General features: G+C 41.7%; 1 protein-coding gene and 2 long non-coding RNA genes across 7 annotated transcripts in view; 2 read left to right on the top strand and 1 right to left on the bottom strand.

Annotated features, from left to right (window-relative positions):
* The first annotated feature begins 1,914 nt into the window (after nucleotides 1-1,914).
* On the top strand, nucleotides 1,915-4,183 carry LOC130514130 (uncharacterized). Its single transcript, XR_008946928.1, has 2 exons — nucleotides 1,915-2,019; nucleotides 2,142-4,183. It is a non-coding gene; the product is annotated as an uncharacterized LOC130514130 (long non-coding RNA).
* A 3,712-nt stretch (nucleotides 4,184-7,895) lies between these two features.
* On the top strand, nucleotides 7,896-9,459 carry LOC130514128 (uncharacterized). The gene is made up of 2 exons (XR_008946926.1): nucleotides 7,896-8,819; nucleotides 9,131-9,459. It is a non-coding gene; the product is annotated as an uncharacterized LOC130514128 (long non-coding RNA).
* A 4,951-nt stretch (nucleotides 9,460-14,410) lies between these two features.
* The window catches only part of LOC130513865 (cadherin-18), a 57,231-nt gene continuing 53,268 nt past the window's right edge, over nucleotides 14,411-18,373 (bottom strand). For all 5 annotated transcript variants that reach the window (XM_057013052.1, XM_057013049.1, XM_057013050.1 and 2 more), the window contains one exon: nucleotides 14,411-15,235. In XM_057013052.1, the coding sequence (XP_056869032.1) occupies nucleotides 14,694-15,235 (542 nt within the window). In that variant the 3' untranslated portion in view covers nucleotides 14,411-14,693. The remainder of the gene's footprint in view (nucleotides 15,236-18,373) is intronic.

The raw sequence follows: 18,373 nt of genomic DNA, 5'->3' as shown, positions 1-18,373 counted from the left end.
TTTTCATGAACCATCTTTAGGATTTCCTCCATGCGTGAGCAGAGCTATGTTTTCCTTTTACTTGGCATGAATGAACTGGTAATGGCTATTCACAGTTCATCGGTGCTACTGATTTGTTGTCAGAACTAATTAAAGACTATTTAAATCCTTTCATCCAACCGCATCAACCTGGGCAGTTTTAGAAGTCCATTGGGCTGAAATTTGTCTGAAATTTGACCACTTCATTGCCCAAAGTTGTCTTCACAACGCAGTAGTTTGACATGACTGTTCCATTCAACTACTATCCTGAAATAATACGTCCACAAAGGGGGATCAATTTATTGACAGAGGTACATCCCGCTCTGCTGGGTGGTGATAAACCGTTCAGTTAATGGGTACTTGGCCTTTTTAGGTTGACCTATGTCATCACAAGCCAAAACAATCAATAAAAATATTAGCTAGCGGCAAACTGGTTGCATCTTGAAGATGAGCTGATACATCAATTGCCTCCTGTTTTGTGACCCCCCCCCCCAAAAAAAAAACAAACAAACAAACATGTCAACCTCCAGGAGGAAGAGGCACTTTGGAGCTGTGTCTAAAAGAGCTTGTGTAGAGTTCAGAGTACAGGTTTGAGTGTGGTTCATGTGTACAGACATTTACCAGGGATTTGGCACCAGCTTTATATATGTACATATTAAACACTAAGGCATATTTAGGACTGGACAATTGGCAGATCCCCGATTCAATATACAAAATAGTGTCACCAATGTTTACACAGCTGGAAAAGTGCCCCAGTTGCTGCATTCAGTGGCAGGAGAATATAATGTTCTGTAAGACGGGATTCTCCAAAGACTGTGCAGGTGGGGAGCCCGACAGCTTTAGCTCTGCAGGCATGATGATAGAGGACACAGAGGAGGACTGTGTGTGGGAGGGAGGCAGAGAGAGAGAGAGAGAGAGAGAGAGAGAGAGAGCAAACCCTCTTGGTAGAAGAGGGGTTTATCCAGACAGGAATTCCAAAAATGGATCGTCGCATAAAAGCGGGAACACAAAAGTAAGAGCTGGCTAAACCAGAGGGAATGCCATATATCTGTTTGAAAAAAAATATTGAGCTTTTTCTAGTCCGGTTAGTGAACATCATTTTATATATAGCCCACTTTAGCTGTGATGAGCGCCGGAGGCAAAGAAGGACATAGAGAGTTCAGGCAGGCAGGTGGCAGAGGAAAAAAGAAAAAAAAAGGACCTGTTTTGGGGATGAGCTCAGCGCCAGACCTTGTCAGTGTGCAGATGTTGTGATGAACAAAAGGTCCCAGTTGCTCATGATCTCGAACAGCTTGACAGTGGCTGCCAAAAACCCTCCACGGAAAAGTAAGGTGGCTGAGAAATAGATATAATAAGATGGGCCATTGTGTTTGGAAGGGACTGCAGCAAGCCAGGTCACTGAGGGTCTAATGAGGGACGCTGTTGGTACAATCACACTTAAACGCAGTGCGGCCCATCCAATCAGTGCAGTTGCATGTCCTGCACAAATAGGGTGGCCTCTCAGAAATAATAGAGTGTGGAAACCTTTGCCCTTGGACATAAATAACCAGCAGTATGAAAATAGGCAACAGCAGGCAAAACACAGAGGTCTTTATGCCAAACTAGGGCTGCAGAAGTATAGGTAGTTTTGGTTCTTTTGCATTCTTTGCTGTTTAAATGCTTTGAGTTAAAGTTCTTTGGGGGAAAAGACATTCAGCGGCCTTAAAAATATATATATTTTTGTTCCCCTGGAGCCACCAGACACTGGGGTCATTGATTGTTTTCTTCCAAACTGCACACAAGAGGTTCTAAAAATCTCTAAAGGCCGCCATGACATGAGAGGAGTGAGCCACAAGAGGAAGACACGTGGGTAATTAGGTCGGGCAGAGTGAGGTGAAGGGGGAGGGGGGGGTGGTGAGGGCAGACCAGGAGAAACCAATACAGACACAGATACGGGAGACACGCGACAACATAAACTGGGACTAAACACAAAACTAGCCGAGCCTGACGTGATAAAACCAGGTTAGACGTTTAATGGCGATGTGCTTTATCCGCTTTGTTACTTTCTCAGTGTTTACATTCCTGTGCTGTTTTTTTCTTCGTGTTATTCTGTTTGATATCTTCCCCTGTTCTGCCCTTTGCAGCCTATTCCGGTGTGTGTGTTCCCGGGGTTTCGTGCTGTGAGCTCTGGACGGCCACTCGAGTCGACTTGTTTCAGAAAATCGTCATACACAGAAAATCAATACAACTGGAGAGCAGCTCACGGGGCTAATGTGAAGGAGTACAAAACCAGTCGAGAACCACAAGGGAAGAAGACAAAGTGGCACAGACAGGAAATGGAATACACAAAGAGGGGGCGGAGCCGAGGAGACAGGTGTGAGAGGGTCAGAGTGAAAAAGAGAGGTGACAAAAGTGTACGAAGACCAACTGAACAATGGAACTAATACAATCTCCTACAGATTCCAGGGGTTCATCAATCGTGGTCAGCAGCCTTCTTTTCCATTAGCTGGTTCAGAATCAATGCTATCATTTTTATTCATTGTGCCACGAAGCCCCATGGGCATTTGAACATACTACGACATATGGTGGATCCAAGCCGCAATACTGCTGCTGTCTTTGATCTCCAATCCAGCAAAAACCCAACTCTTACTCTTGTCATCAATGAATATTTTTTCTTTGGAGACCTCAACATCTGTAAACTACGCTGAGCTGCGAGGCCTTGAAAGCTATATGGTGGAATATACATTGAGTGTTTAAAAAAATGGTTGCAGAGAGAGTGTCTGTATTTCATAGAATATCCAGGAACGGCCACAGATTTGCTGATCCTCCTGGTTTCTAAAAGGTTAATTAGGAGCCTTGCACCATTTCTCCTCTGACAAGAACCTTTTTAGATGCATAAAATTCTTCATTTCTTGTTTTGGGTGATTGCAGTCTTGTTAAGATACAATTTTTTTTTAAATGGAAAGCTATTTAAAAAAAGAAAAATAGTAAAGCAGAAATAATTTAATCATGTATATCCCAGAAACACTAAAGCAGTGTAGAATAAAATGTTGTTGTGATTTATCCCCCAACCAGGTGACTGAAATATTTGGGTGAATATTGTCTTTTCTGGCTTTTCTATCGTAGTTATTCACATGACAACAGCTGCCAAATGTTGTGCGGATAGCAAAGCAGAGCCTGCTTATTTACCATCTTATTTAGTGAATGTTGACAGTAATAAATGAGTCAACTCAACATATTTTCAGCCCAGTGGAGGGATATCAATATCTCTGACAAGCCACCACCACGATGAGTAAACGACAAGCTGATTTGATGCATCATCTCCAGACTGATCAGCTATGATGCTAGAAACAGAACTGACAAATTCGCTCATTACTCTTTTTTTTATGGTAAGCATATTAAAGCACTGCTTTTTAGGCACATACATTACAGGTTTGGAGATTAAAACCTCATCAGCCTGTGTTTCTGCAGGGCTTTTTCCCCCTCTGAATGAGGACTGTAGAGCCAAAAGGCTGGAGTGCAGCAGGGACGACAGAGCCAAGCGCACCCTTTCAGATCACCTGCTCACATCACCTTTCTTTTGTCTCCTGATAGATATGAAAGTGATTAAATTGTGTTTGGAGTCCCCCAGAATTCCGGTTTCGGCATCTTGTAAAGCCAAATCATACTAAAGCGCATCAGGGGAGCCGCAGATCACATCAGATCACGCATTTATAAGACAGCCAGGCAAATTTTCTATAGAGACGCACACCACTCAGGCATGACTACCTGCTAACAAACCTGATCTGCAGACTTCACAGGAACCCGAAGGTTTGCTGTGGCATCTGGCAGCAACTTATTTGGCAGCAGGCTGTTTAAATCCTGTAAATTATGAGGTGAGTCCTCCATGGATAAGACTTGTTTGTCCAGTACATCCCACAGATGCTCAATTGGATTCAGATCTGGGGAGGTTTCCAGGTCAACACTTCAAACTCATCATTCCTCGAAGCATTTTTGCACATTACCCTGCTACAGAGGCCACAGCACCCAAATAAAGTCTACCACAATGATTATGTTTATACTATGTGTTTATGACCACTGCAGACAGGAACACCCTTTCAAATCCACTCCGACCATCATTGTTCATAATGTGGGTTTTGGTCACTGTACATACAGAAAGAGAAATAAAGTCTCTGGCCACGTAGCAGCACTGTTGTGATGTGGTCTCCATAGAGTCATCAATCTTCTCCCTGGTTCCCAGGTACCTGCCGTGACATATTACACTCCTGTTTTCTCACTTTGCAAGTGTTAAAATTGAGATATTGATTCACTCCCCATTTTTGCTGGCCTATGACTTCCCAACAGAAGGAGTCAGTGGACTTCAGGCTCATGCTCATTGTATACATTTGGTTTTGTGTATATTGTGTACAAAAGCGCCTGACAATATGTCACAGGAAAAGGCCACATCACATATACAAGCCCGACCAAGTGCATTCAGTTCAGAATAAGGTATTTTCTAATCACATCAAAGCACTTTTACTTAAAACGAAAACAATATTTGATAATATATCAGAAATAATCTGGAGACTCCCTGTCAATTGGCAGCAAGTTTCTTTTGTCCCTTTCTTGTTCCCTCATGTTGCAAACATGGCCATCACTGGGAGTACAATGAGGTGGCAAAGACAATAAAGTGTTGCGTAGTGGGATTTTAATTATCTGTTTTTGCCATCTCGCGTGTCTTGTTAAATAATCTTCCCTTGGAGATTATGTCACCTCGGACATAGTAGTGCTCTGCAGTAGCCACATAAAAGCAAACTATTTGCTTCAGAGTAACGGAGACGGAATCTCCCCCCCCCCATGATGTCATTTGGGCGTGCATGAGTCGAACCCGAGAGCATCACACACAGTACTTAATGAAAATGTGCTTTCTCGAGCATCCACAGGGAATATGTAGCAGTTTCTTCCCTCACTGAAATGGGGATTTTTCTTTTAAGTGTCTGCGTGATCACTCTGTTTAAGACGGGGGTGTAGTGGTCAATTACTGTGGTTATGGTTGGTTTAGTTAGGAAGAAAGAAACCAAGATATTTGCACATGCACCCTTTAGTGAAAGTGAAATGGACCTCTGCATTTAACCCATCTTTTACGCACCAGTAGTGAACAGGCACTAGCCAGGGAGGGGCAATGGGCAGAGATTGGGTGCATTGCTCAGGGGCGCCCCTCTGGTTACAGGACCAATTGCTCTCTTCTGAGCACCCTTATTCCCCTTTCCTTGTCTTTCTTTGAAGGTAGCTAGTGGATCACACATGGTTTCCTGGTTCCTGTGCTTGCTTTGTCTGTTCTTAGACTGCTTTTTTCTCACCCTCTTCCTCCTTTCAATTTTGAAACACATTTTACAACATAGCTGTCAAGTCACGTAATTCAAAATTCAAAGGATTTGAGTATCCATCCTTTTTTGTGCATATTCTTCTCAGCGCAATTTGGACATTTGAACGCAACAAACACTGCATCACTGCTGTCAGGTGGAACATGCAGATGTAAGGAAAATAGCCCCTAGAGTGATTTATAGTATCTACATCAATCAGCAGGGCCACCAATGCAATTATACACACTAACAAGATTGCAACATATTGCCCCTCATAGCAGGTTGTTTGTATAATATACAAAACTACAATTTACATCCATTCAATGGAAATAATATTAAAACTGGTCCTTGTGCTGAACTCAATGCACTTAGTCAGGGTTTTATACGTAATTTGGCCAATCCCTGTGACTGTGACCTATTCTTGGGCATTTCTTTATCTCCTCGTTCCATGGTTCTATTCTATAATTTTCCATATTTTCCACCCCTTAGTGCACATTTAGATCTGATCTTATTAAGAAGACATGGAACCGCAACTGCTGGAATGAAACTGAAATGATTTTTATTGATCAAACGTTATCGGAGATGAACGCCGAATGGAGGCGTTCAGCTAGCTGCAGTAGTACTTAATCGACTTAGCAGCAATCAAACAAAATCATCCAAAACGGTCCATCGCTGCTGAGCGTCCATTGTGCATTTTTGATGATAGGCCGCAAGAAAAAAGTTGGTCATACTATCCAGTTTATTGTTCATCCAAAATACACTGATTTTCCACATCACTAACTGATTTCATTATGTCTGTTATGATGGCAAGAAAGGGAATAAAAGAGGTTCAATTAAGTTATGTAACTGCAAAGATCTCAATCACCGGATGGTGGAAGTGCCTTCATTCATCAAAACTCACTTAACAGAGCTGTTAAATAAAGGTGTCATAACCTAATAGCAGGACGAAGAAGCATAATTAACTTTCTTGCAAGTAAATGTTACCATTAGAGGTTGCATATAGATATGTACGGAACGTGTAGGACATCGATAATGCAAACAACACTGGGGAAATCCTGAATAAGTCTGTAGAGGAACCCTTCAGCCATTGCATTACATTCATGCATTACACGGGGGAAACTGTATAGATATACAGAAATAAAAAGCACATTCAGAATGTACTTACACCCAATTAAACATTTCCAAATGGTTGCCACTTTTAAGACCAGAGTAAATACGGAAGTGGGGTGAAAGCTCAAATTCCACCATAAAATGTCAAACCAAGTAGGACTTCAACAAAACAAACCCAAAAATGCACTTTAGACACTAGCAGTCATGACAATCCTTGCTATCGACAAGTGGTGGCTGGGATATTCAAGCAGCCATTTGAGGCGACATCATCCTAATTATGTGCAAAGCAGCAGCATTTTCAGATGTCTTTGAAGGTGTTTGTATATTATGTCAAAGTATAAATCCCTTTGCTACATAATAACATACCACCGGACCAGCTTTCAGCAAGAGTTGCCATGGTGATCTACATTCCTGTTGGCAAAAATGGAATACAAGAATGCTCTCCCTGAACAAACATATACAAAGTTTATTCCTATATTCAGCCCAGAGTCTTGTCTGCATCTCCCCATGGACCTTATTATTCTCTTAATTTCTAATTATTTTTAAGACAGATGAGTACACTTGGTCTACATGACAACCGATCACCGATGAACAGGGAGCCGGCGCCATCATTCCTGTCACTAGAGAAAAGTGGGCCGACGATCAAACTTATCATTTTTTCAAATCCCAGCAAGGCTCCAACCAAAGGATGCCTCCCTTCTCACAGGACGCTTACAGTCATTAGAAGGGTTTTCCTGTGTTTGGGTGGGCTTTTCAGCACGTCTGTCCCTGTTGTCCTTCATGGGAATTGTGCAGTTGTGCTTTGATTCTGGAGCTCATCAATCACACTTGGCACCAACAAAACCAGTCTAGTTCTGTGGAGAATGTCTCGGAGGGGAAATGTAAATAAAGACAAAGCCAAGTAATCACACTGAGCCAGACAGGTTAGGATATTAAAAAAAGAAACCTCATCAACTAGTCTAGTAATAGTTAAACATGCAATTTGAATTCTTTTATGTTGAATTCCTTAGAATCTACTGGAAGTCAAAATGAGTAGAGACAAAAGGGGTATGGAAACCCAATTTATTTATTTTTTGTTGACATCAGAGAGCACAACTGATATTGAGTCAATCAATCACACTCTTCAAAAATCTTCTGAAGACTCTGGGAGTTGTGACACATTTAATTCAATTGGTGGATTTAAGTGGGCTGGTGGTTCTGGTGGCCAGTGATTTGGAAACTGTCAGGATGGTTAATTGAGTGAACCCAATGAGCATTGATTAGCTGTGCTGACAGCATCCCTGCAGTATGCTGGCCCACAGTGCCCCAAAGATGGAAAACAAACTATTATGATTAACTTCTTGAATCCAGCTGCCAATGCATCTGCAGCAGATCTGGTCGGCCGAATTTGTAGCAGGCAAACGTCCAACGGTGTGAGTGAGGCCCCTTGAAAATCGATTGCAGCCACTGCCACTAAACAGTTAGCAGTCTTGTACAGATATTGTGAATAAATATTTCCAGTCACTCAACAGCAATTGGCCAATATGGGCTAAACTACTATCTTCTCTTCGCCTTAATATCAAGTTGCATCATATAATTCAGATATTGTTAAGTCTGTGTGTCTGTCTATCTGTAAAAATACCTCAAAATGTTTCAGACTTGGTAAAATTTTAAGGAAGTGGGCCAGATGTTAGCATTTTGGAGATGTTCCAGAGTGTTTTCTTTCAACGCAGTTATTAGCCACTATAATAATACATAGTAATAATATCACGACAACTCTGTTTCTCAGGGGCAGCTGGAACTTTAAGACTCACACCTTCGAAGCTTTGAAGTGTACATATACAAATACACAGAATTAGTCAAGATACTTGTTTTTGTGAAAAAAGTTAAGTAATGATTCCAAAGTCTAATGTTAGAATTATTTTTATAATCTGTAGACATGAATCGAGCCCCCAAATGCAGACACAAATGATAGGGTAAGGTTGAAATCAAAGTTTACTGAACTCCAAGTTCAGAACTGAGCCAAAGGGTGCAGGTGATAGACAAACACGGTTAAACCGGAGCAGGCATCTGAGAGACGATCCGTGGGAAAGACGAACAATTAGTTCCCGACAGGTAACAGTTTCGAGGAACCAAACATGTAAACAGAGTTTTTGGAGCCAGGCTGTACCACGGGGGGTTAACAACAAATTGCCGATGAGTGGAGAGTTGATCAGGCTTTTAAGGATAACGGCAGGTGTGGATAATGACAGGAGATCGGTCACAGGTGTGCCTTGCTCGCCCAACGGGGGAGAGTCAGGAAACCGCTCCGCCCAGCCTGAAAGCAGACAAGACACAGAAGGGGAGGGGGAGAGGGAAAACACCCAGGACTCCTAACAATTATCCTCCACAGTGACAATTCAGCTTTTTATGCCTTTGTAGCTGTAGTTGTGATGGTTTTGGGACTGAGTCTTCCATCCAACCAGATGTGCAGAGTTTGTTGTTTACAGATTCTTTGCTGCGGCAAATTTTGGAGTTTAAGAACTGAGAACTTAAGTTACTGAGTTTCAGGCTAAAAGCTTTTCATGTTCTTCAGGAAGTTTTAAACTTAAGCAAGAGACTCTGGCACCCTTTGCCACCCTTTTCCCCCTTGATGATGTGAAAAAGTTTACATTTTACAAACTTCTGATTTTAATACATTTAACTACTTTTTTCTGTTTCAGGGACACAGGGAGGGTACTGGAGCCTATCCCAGCTGCATCTGGGTGAAGGTAGAGTACACCCATGAATGAGGCACCAGCCCATTACAGGGCCCTGATTTCGGGGGTTGAGAACCTTGCTCAAGGGTACCTCAGTGACCCTCTGAAGGTGTTTTGTCATCTCTCCACTACCAGAACACGGAAGGGACTTGAACTGAGAACCCTCCATGTCTGAACCACTACAGACTGAGCTACCATACGACAACTGCAATATTTCATTTCTTCTACATTCATTAATTTAGACGTGTAGATGCAGAAATGTTACATTAATAAAGGATGTAAAGACACTGTGACACTGCACATAGTTCATTCTTTCTCATTCTCCAGTCAACAGTCATCAGAAAGCACTGGTTCAGATTCTGCACATTAAAGGGCAAAGAAATGTAGGGGGAAAAAGATGTCATCCATTTTTAGCTGATGATACAGTGGGGTCTGTTGGGGCTATACAGTATTTATCCCCCCCCCCCCTAAAAACCGTCTCATATGGTGTAACTCGTCCACAGTGAGATAAATTTCCCATTTGGATAATTTCTCAAGATTAGCAGCTAATCCAGTGCTTTAAGCAGCCCATGAATGCATTTTGCATCGATATGGAGGTTTCAGTTTCATCATGTAGCTTGAAATTAGTCACGCAAGGGTGAGGAAAGTCTGCGGCAGCCTTTCCCCGTGTCATCTCTGCTCTTGCTTTTCATGGCTATGTAGGTCAACTGTCTCTGTGATGTTGCTGTTTTGAACCATGATCTTTTAATTCTTCATTGTTGAGCCTCTCATGTCACAGGAAATTATACAGCATGACAAAGTGTCAGAGAGACAAATGCTAATCAGCCCATTGTCCCCTCTCCCTTAAAATCTGTGAAGCTGTTTTAAAGGCAAGAGTTAGCGTTATGTAAGGGTTCTATTCCAAAAAGACCCCTTCTCAAAGCTTGAATTCAGTCATACGGTTTTCCCATTATGGACCCTCAGCATCAGTGGGATAAGATGTGACACAGATGCGTCACTTTGCATCCTGAAGTCTAAAGTTTTTGCAAAGTGAAAACAAGCCTCTGCAGCTTTTCTACAACTTTGGGGCAAGACAACTTTAATGATAACCGGCTTGAATTTGAAAGACTTTTAGGTGCTTTGATCTGTTTATTTCTGACTCACCTTCGCATACTCCAGAGTCATGAACATTTATAATATGCAAAGGCTTCCTGCATTAAAACCTGCTCCATGTGAACAGATTTAAACCTTCTAGGGGGAGTCTGACCTCAAAGGAGAAGCAGCAGTGGCTGACAGGCCGTCAAGAGGCCTCGGCCTTCAGCGTTCTCCATTTCAGATGGACAAATCCATAAACATGAACACACATCTCCCCTTGAACTGATATTTCAGGGTCAATTTAATCTGTTTTAGCAAGAAAGTGTGTTGTTCCTGTCCGAATGGACTTATCGAAGCGTTACGGTTGAAGGAAGCAGTAAAACATCATGAAAACCATCAGCGTTTCCAATAGGACAACTATTTTCCTCGGTAATCTATTCTCCTTCTTGTGACAAAAGATAAAGCCCAGGAGCTATTTCCTCAACACATATCCTCATACGGCTTGTGAGATATTACCCTTGCCTTATCTTGGAAACATATGGGCAGAGCCTTGATAGATTATGGCTCTATGAGGAACAAATCTTTATTCAGGGAGGGGGGACAGTTTAATCCATGTAAACCCCCTCTCATCTCACCACTTATTTTTTCGCACTAGACCACGTGTTGGCATTCTCCGTACATTACAACATGTGTTACCCAATTAAAACTTCCGTTCTATGTCTGGCCAAAACTTATTCCGTAAGTGTGATGCATATTTAATCACCTCGCAAGTTAATTAATTACTTCTGGATTCCAGTCATGGGTGGGGACATGTTTGAATTGTCCAAGAATATTTATTGCAAATGGGAATTGCGTGGCTATGAGTGACATGAGTACGATGTTTAAATTGGAATGATGCTGCAGTCCTAGAAATTATTAGCTGTTCAGTCATTAGTCTGGGGAGGAAATTATTAGATTTTTGTACAGAACAGTGTAGACGCTTGAGGTACAAAGGATCAAGTACAGTGTTTTTAGATAATTACACACCAAATTGAAGCAAATAAATCTCAACTGCAGGTTTTGTTTAACAACAAAAAATGATTGTAATTTTATCTCTTTAGGTAAAAATTAAGGGAAGTGCTCTCCTACTGTCATCTGAAGACACATTCTGGGACACAAGCTGTCAACTATGACGTTTGATTGAATTTTGCGTGTAGATTGCTATTTTGATATCCAAATCTCATGTTGACATTGGTCCCCAGCCGTGGTTTAAGTTAGGGTACATAATGGGCAAAAGCAGGATCCACCCCTGGATGGGTTCATTGCAAGGTCCTATATGAGCATTGTGGGTTTGGTACCTGGCTCAAGAGTACCTTAGCAATGCTCTGAAGGTGTTTTGGCACCCTCCCCTACTACCACCGAGAGCCCTCCTCTTCTCAGCCTTGGTCCCAACAGACTGAGCTACCACTGCCCCAGTGATGATTACAGGAAATGACACAGGTGTGGTAGGATCCACTCGCAGCACAGCAGTTCTGGACAGTTTAATAAAAGGCTTTATTGAAGACTTGGAGAAAACAGCACAGAAGTAATCATGGACCTCCATGGAATGCAGAAACACTACACACAATGGGAAACAGTCCGAATAAACACTGTTAATTGGGGACAGAAGGTTGTCAAGTTTACCAGGGCAGACACGGAGAAGAACAGTCAAAGGCAGGCAGGGTCCAAACCAGTAAGTACAAACGAAGAAAGTGTTGGAGAGTCAGGCATGAAGCAACCTGGCAAAGCAGGCATGGGCTGCAGTGGACTAAATACTACCTAAGAGGGACCAACAGGTGAAAATGGTGAAAACAAATCAGGTGCGTAAGGAAGAGGGGGCGTGGCAGAGTGAGAGGAATTTTCCACCTCCGCGCAAGAGCAGGCAGTGACATTACAGATGGAAAACACTGAAGTCTGGGGTTTTCTGTCTAATAATCTCCAATTCAGCAGCGACAGTTGATTATTGTCATTAATTTTTTTAATTGATGAAGCATTTGAAGAGCAACAAAAAATATGAAGTGAGTCACATTCGGAATAATGAGCTCAATGAAAAATTAAATTGGTGGACTGTCCCTTTTTATTCCCCATTTTGTGCTTAGTCCAACAGATAAACGAACATTTGGACACTTAAATAGTTCCCCCAGGACCCTCTTACCTCGTTAAATGGCTGTGCTTTGATTCCATCTGAGGCATTTTTCTGCTGTAAATATTCCCAGCACGGACTGAAACTACCTTTGGAATTATCCTTTTTGTCCAACCTCCAGGAGTGTTGGGAGCACATTTGTTGCCTGGAGAAAGTTGTGGTTTTGTTCCTGCCGCGCCCGCCTGGGCAATCAAACTGTGAGAGCATGATTGTGTGAAATGATGCATGAAAGGAAGATGGTTGAAAGATGAGTGCACCATTCCCGTAAAATTGATGCACAACTCATGCAAATTAAAAAACAAAACAAAAAAACAAAAATGCGTTACAAACTTTTTGGATATAGTTTTTGGAAGTAGCTATTCATTCTCTGTGGCCGAAAACCTTGACCTTGAGCTGTTCAGAACAGCTGTAATAGTGTATTATCGTGTCTCAGGCCATTCTTGAAAGAGTTTTTTTTGCTCTCTCAATAAAAATAAATAAAGGACGAAGATTGAAGTAGAAGGTGGATGTTAATTTAACTCCTCACCATCGTGAAATCAATAAAACATGTTTTCTGTCTTGCTAGCAGAGGCTTTTCAGACATGACCCCCTTTTTAAACATCTGATGACGGGAAATGAGACGAGAGAAAAAAAGTTCCTCTTAAAGGTCCACAACTAAAAATAAAACATAAATGAAACTTTGAAGTGAATCTTTCTTTCTGTCTGCATGTACTGTAGAGTGAATATAAAATGAGTCATTTTGTTAATAGAGGTAGGGGTTAGCTATGATCCTTCCATTTAATGTCATAAAAAGATTGTGTGAAGTCATGAAAAATAAATGAAATTTTATTTTAGCTGGTTCTTGTTAAAACTGATGAGTTACAGGCCGGCAGCAGTTCCCTGTCCCCAAAAATACAGTAATTTAGTCATTTGGGCTTCAGACTATCTTTGGGTTTTGATTTGTCTCAATAATTTAACAAATAACTGGCCACAATCATCTCTGGCATTATTTCTGATGGTTTCTGATGTTTTTTCATTCATTATATTCCTCTCATTTGCTTTGGTTCTCTGGATCAGGGGAACCATGTTGCAGCCCTTGAATACCTGTCGCTGTTTAGCTTTTCAGTGACTCCCATAGAAAACATCTCAAAAATAAAGGTATCTTTTGAAGACCTCAGGGGCATTGATCTGTTTTCCCTCCTAAATATCATTTCTGTCCTTTTCTGAAGTCAAGTTTGAAAAAAAAAAAAAATAATAATAATAAAAAGACTCTGAACATCAATACTGACTTTCTAATACTGCCAAAATGATTGTGGAGGTACAGAGCAGCATTTCACAGCATACACCGAACAATATTCCCAGTAATTTGGTGTAGAATGTGAACATTACAGTTGCACATGGCTGTTGGCCAGAGACTCAATGCTGTGTCTGTCTTATTTTTAACATTGGGAAACGTAACACATATTGACAGTGTGCTCGCAAGGTCTTTTTTCGCCGCTCCGCAGTGGCTTGGAGCAGAAACACACCAAGCACAGACACTTTAACACTCCAGAAACTCTTGTTTCCTTAAAAAGGTTAATCCATCTTTGAGCTGCTGTCGCATATTTGGTGAACATTGACGTTTACTGTGGGTTAGTGTGAAAATCACAAGACAAATTCCAGGAGCGCTGCTCGTTACGCTCGTCACGACGCCAGGATTGCATTTCTCATTATACTTTGAAATCTTAACTCTTCCTGACAATGAATCTGGGCAAATCCGAATTTAACGCATCTTTGTAAACAAGCTATTTTGCCTCCACAAAGAGTCTCGTAAATGCTCTACTGTTCTCGCGTTGAACTGATTTCAATAATGAGCAAATGACAAGTGCAAAGTTGTGCTCATTTGCTGGGAGGTCTGATGGTTGCCACTAGGGCTGACACACAATCACCTCCTGCAGGGTGAATCACCTTCGGTAATGTCTCCCACCATGACGATTCAAACTGCAATTTGCACTGATGAATTCATTCACGAAGGACGAAGACACACGCCGTTCTTTCACATATCCACTCATATGGATTTCAAGACTTTATTGGGCAATAAAAAATATACACCAAGGAAAATATCATTTTCCTTTATTCCCCCATTGTTATTTTTTGTTTCCATCTCAAAGTCATTAATGCTTTCAGATAAACGACCCATGATCCAAAAGCACAAGATGAAAAAAGAAAAATAGAGCAGGGTTTCCAGTTCAACAACAAAAACCAGCAGAGTGGTTTGAAAGCATTTCTGTTTGTTCTTTCTCTTCATGGAAATTTAGCTGAAAAAAAAGCATTTCAAACGGATTTGGTTTGCACAAGGTTGGAATCACAAACGGTGGACACATCTGAATCTGCACGTCCGTACAGTTCTGCCAGTCTCTGAAAATCAGGCCCGTATTCATCCAAGAAGTTATAATCCTGCTCGAACTGTGTCCCGGGAGAGTCCAACGGGCTGATGGATCCTGTGGGCGAACCCTGGCCTTCATACGCGTAGGTCTGCAGGGAGTCGTATGGCGGCACACTGGTGTCCAAGTCGGCATCCACCAGTCTCTGCTTGATGAACTCTTGCACGTCCACGTCATCCAAGTCCACCGACGGGCTCCGGCGGCTGCGGAGCAGACCACAGTGTTGTCTCGCCTCTGGACGTATGTCCCGTCGGAACTTGAGCTCTTCAGCTGCAGCTGGGTTGCGAAGGGCAATGATGTCAAAGGCCTCGGTGTCCTCCTCGCCTCCACCCTCGTCGTCGTAGGTGACCACATTCTCCCGGATGTCTTCTTCAGAGATGATAAGGGGCTCTTTCTTGCTACGTCTCAGTGTGATAAAGAGAACAACAATGGCTGGGGATGAAAAAAACAAACAAAAAAACATGTCACTCAACTACAAATATACATAATCTTAATGTGCAAGACACACAGTTGTCAGTATAAACCAGGGTTCCTCAGTCCAGTCGTGTTTTCTTTCTTACCACGATGACATACCAGGTGAAAGCAGTTGTCTACCTGGTAGCTCAGAAAACCTGCTGGATCACAGCCTTTAAGCACTGAAGTTCAACACCCCGAGTTCAAAAGGTCAAAAGTAGTGAAATCCGTAAGCTCATGCATTTTGAAAGAATAAAGGGCTTAATAAGAAAAAAGAAGTGTACACTTCAAATATAATCCAAATGGGTTTTCTTTCCTACCAGGTAGATAATTGCGTCCACTGTGGACATCGACCTGGTAGGACAGAAACCTACTGGTCTGCGTCCCTCGTAGGACTGATTTGAAAAACACCCCGGTGGCCGTTTGTAATGGAGAAGATCTGAATTAAAGACAATAAAGAGTCCCATCAAATCCGTAGTTTTTGCGATCTTGTATTGTTAAAGACAACAGAATAAAAGGCAACCCCCCAAAAGAAGAACAGACAAAGATATTTGTGTTTCCGAGCCATAAAAGGATTTGAACAGCTGTATGTGGCCATAATGCTCAGTGATGTTTTATATTTATGCAAATATCCTTTGCTGTGTATCGGTGTTGTCTAGTGGTTCATTGTTCATGACAGACAAACATGTTTTGGTTCATAAACAGCCAAGCAAATTAACACAAATTTTATGTGCATATTTATCCGACTTGCTGTCGTATCTACACTGAAATGGGCCAAGCGACGAGCAGCATGAATCAATAACGCGCAGTAGCGGACATTAGCAGCGGGTGCATTGATAGCGCGGATGTAAGCATTTGAGATGATGACACACATTAGGATTCTATCGTTATGACAACAGAAGGTGAACAGCATAGGTCTCATTTGATCATGGGGAGACCACTTATATAATGATGCTAAACCATATTAGAGGAAATATAACAACAAGCCCCAGCAGATAAGTAGCTTAGAGTGTGATATATCTTTTCTAACTGTTAATGAAGTCATGAAGCGGAGTAATATTTGAAGACATGCTCTGAACCTGTTCAAGTTAATGAGAGCTACACTTCTTTGGGTTAGCGATGACCTTTCTGGAAAATGTTAACACTAATATGCATTTAATAACATGGCGACAGCCCAGGAAAGACATTTTTACGGGCACTATATCTAAAAAGAGTTCATTATGCCGCATTATCAGAGAGGAGTGAGCCAGCTGAATGCTCTGCACAGGCATCTCTGCTGCGCCATTAAATTATATCCATTTCAGCAGGAAGAAAAACATGAAAGTTGAGGGGAGCTGAAAAAAATTTGATTGAGCGGATGAACCCCCCCCCACCCCTTAAACTTGATCTGTGTTTATTTCAGCATATTTCCATTCTGAAGCCTATACGGTGTGCTTATCTAAACAGTTGCACACTTTGTTAGATCAGCCTCTTTGGATTAGAGGAGTAAAGGTGTCGATGTTGGATTAAGAAGAGGTAAAGGCCTCACGTTTCATAATATTTAGGATTCACTGATGCACTTTTGCTAATCTACTTTAGTGATGCAGTGCACTTTTTGTATACATATTGTGGAGATTTAGGCATGCATGAGATGTTGGCCTGCTAGAAAGCAATCTCGAAGAGAAGGTTTAAGCCTGGGGGAAGACATAGACCTTAAGATGCATTGACACCAAGCCTGAACTCTATACTGACTCGGGCAGGTGAGAATAATCCCATTCACACTGGTGTATTACTGAACTACCAGACCGAAACAGAGTGAAAACCCAAACCTCTTGCAGGTCCGGGCACAGCCTTCAAACACCAGCTGGCTCAAAACCCAAGATAGTTGTGCATGTGCTGCTGGTCTGGTGCTAATTTTAGTGAGCGTTTGTGTTTAGTGTTTGATTATCTTTATGTTCTGTAGCTGGGGACTAATCTGGCATCAGGATGAGACGTGCTTTAGTGTTTTCCCTAGACTTTTTTTGTTTCCCTTTATCCTCCTTCACCTCCACATGCACCCAACATGACTGATGAGAGTGGATGGATGACAGGTATGTCACAAGGCTCTGGAGTAAAGCTTACATCCTGCAGGGAAGAAGAATCAGGCGAGTTTCAAGGGGGTGGCACACAAATGATGTTTGATTAATCTACCGGTATGTCAGGTATACAAAGCCCCCGAAAGTAGGAAAAAAGTAAAATGACAAACAAACTGTGGGTTGGAAATGTTGACATTTAATCCAACAGTAGACAGCCAAACCCAATTAATAAACACAACTAATGGGTCATCTTGAACATAAATTAATGTCATAATTTAAATTGGGGGCTACAGCTATCGAATATTTTACTAAGCGCATATTTAACTGAGAATTCCTTCAATTAATTGAGGAATCGGACACAGATTTCAGATAGTGACAGGGTGGGCCCTTCAGCGGGGGAGTAAATGACAGAGGAAGCGCAAATTTGATTAACTTGTTTGAGGCTGGAGGAGAACAAAATCCTGCATGAAACTCTTCCTGCAAAAAGCAGACATGGCCAGGCAAAGGATGGCTTCTGGTCACACTAAACAGGTGTGAATGTTGTTATTACTGCTGCTTTCCCTCAAATCTTCCATTTTCTTGCTTCTTACCAAACATTCTCAACTTCCTCCTTCATTTCGATGGGTGGCACAAGGTACTTGTGCAATTTTAAAAGTGATCCATGCAAAATACTTTGAGGTTTAAGTTTAAATTACTCGATTACTTGAGGCAGAGAAAATCCCTTGTTTATTTAATTGTAATCAATCTACTCAAATTGAACCCCCCCGCGTTCCTTAGTGCCATCAAACTGCTCACTATTGCTTCTCCATGCAGCTCTGACATCACAAGTTTGAGCAGTGAGGGGCTTTGTGCAGCTGGTCTCTTTATATGCTGATGACTTCCTCATCTACATTTCCAAAGTTGATATCTTCATATCCACATTGGTTCCGAAACTCAACATTTTTGGGTCTATTTGTGCTTAGAACTTAAACTTAAAAAAAAAAACAAAAAAATATATATATACATAAGTGACTTGGCAAGCAACTTGGTCGTTATGCAACTGCATTTCTCACTGACTTTGACT

This window comes from Takifugu flavidus, chromosome 17 (genome assembly GCF_003711565.1).
Source record: "Takifugu flavidus isolate HTHZ2018 chromosome 17, ASM371156v2, whole genome shotgun sequence".
Lineage (NCBI taxonomy): Eukaryota > Metazoa > Chordata > Actinopteri > Tetraodontiformes > Tetraodontidae > Takifugu > Takifugu flavidus.
Note: the sequence above shows the minus strand (reverse complement) of the source record. Positions and strands in the feature narration are given on the sequence as shown.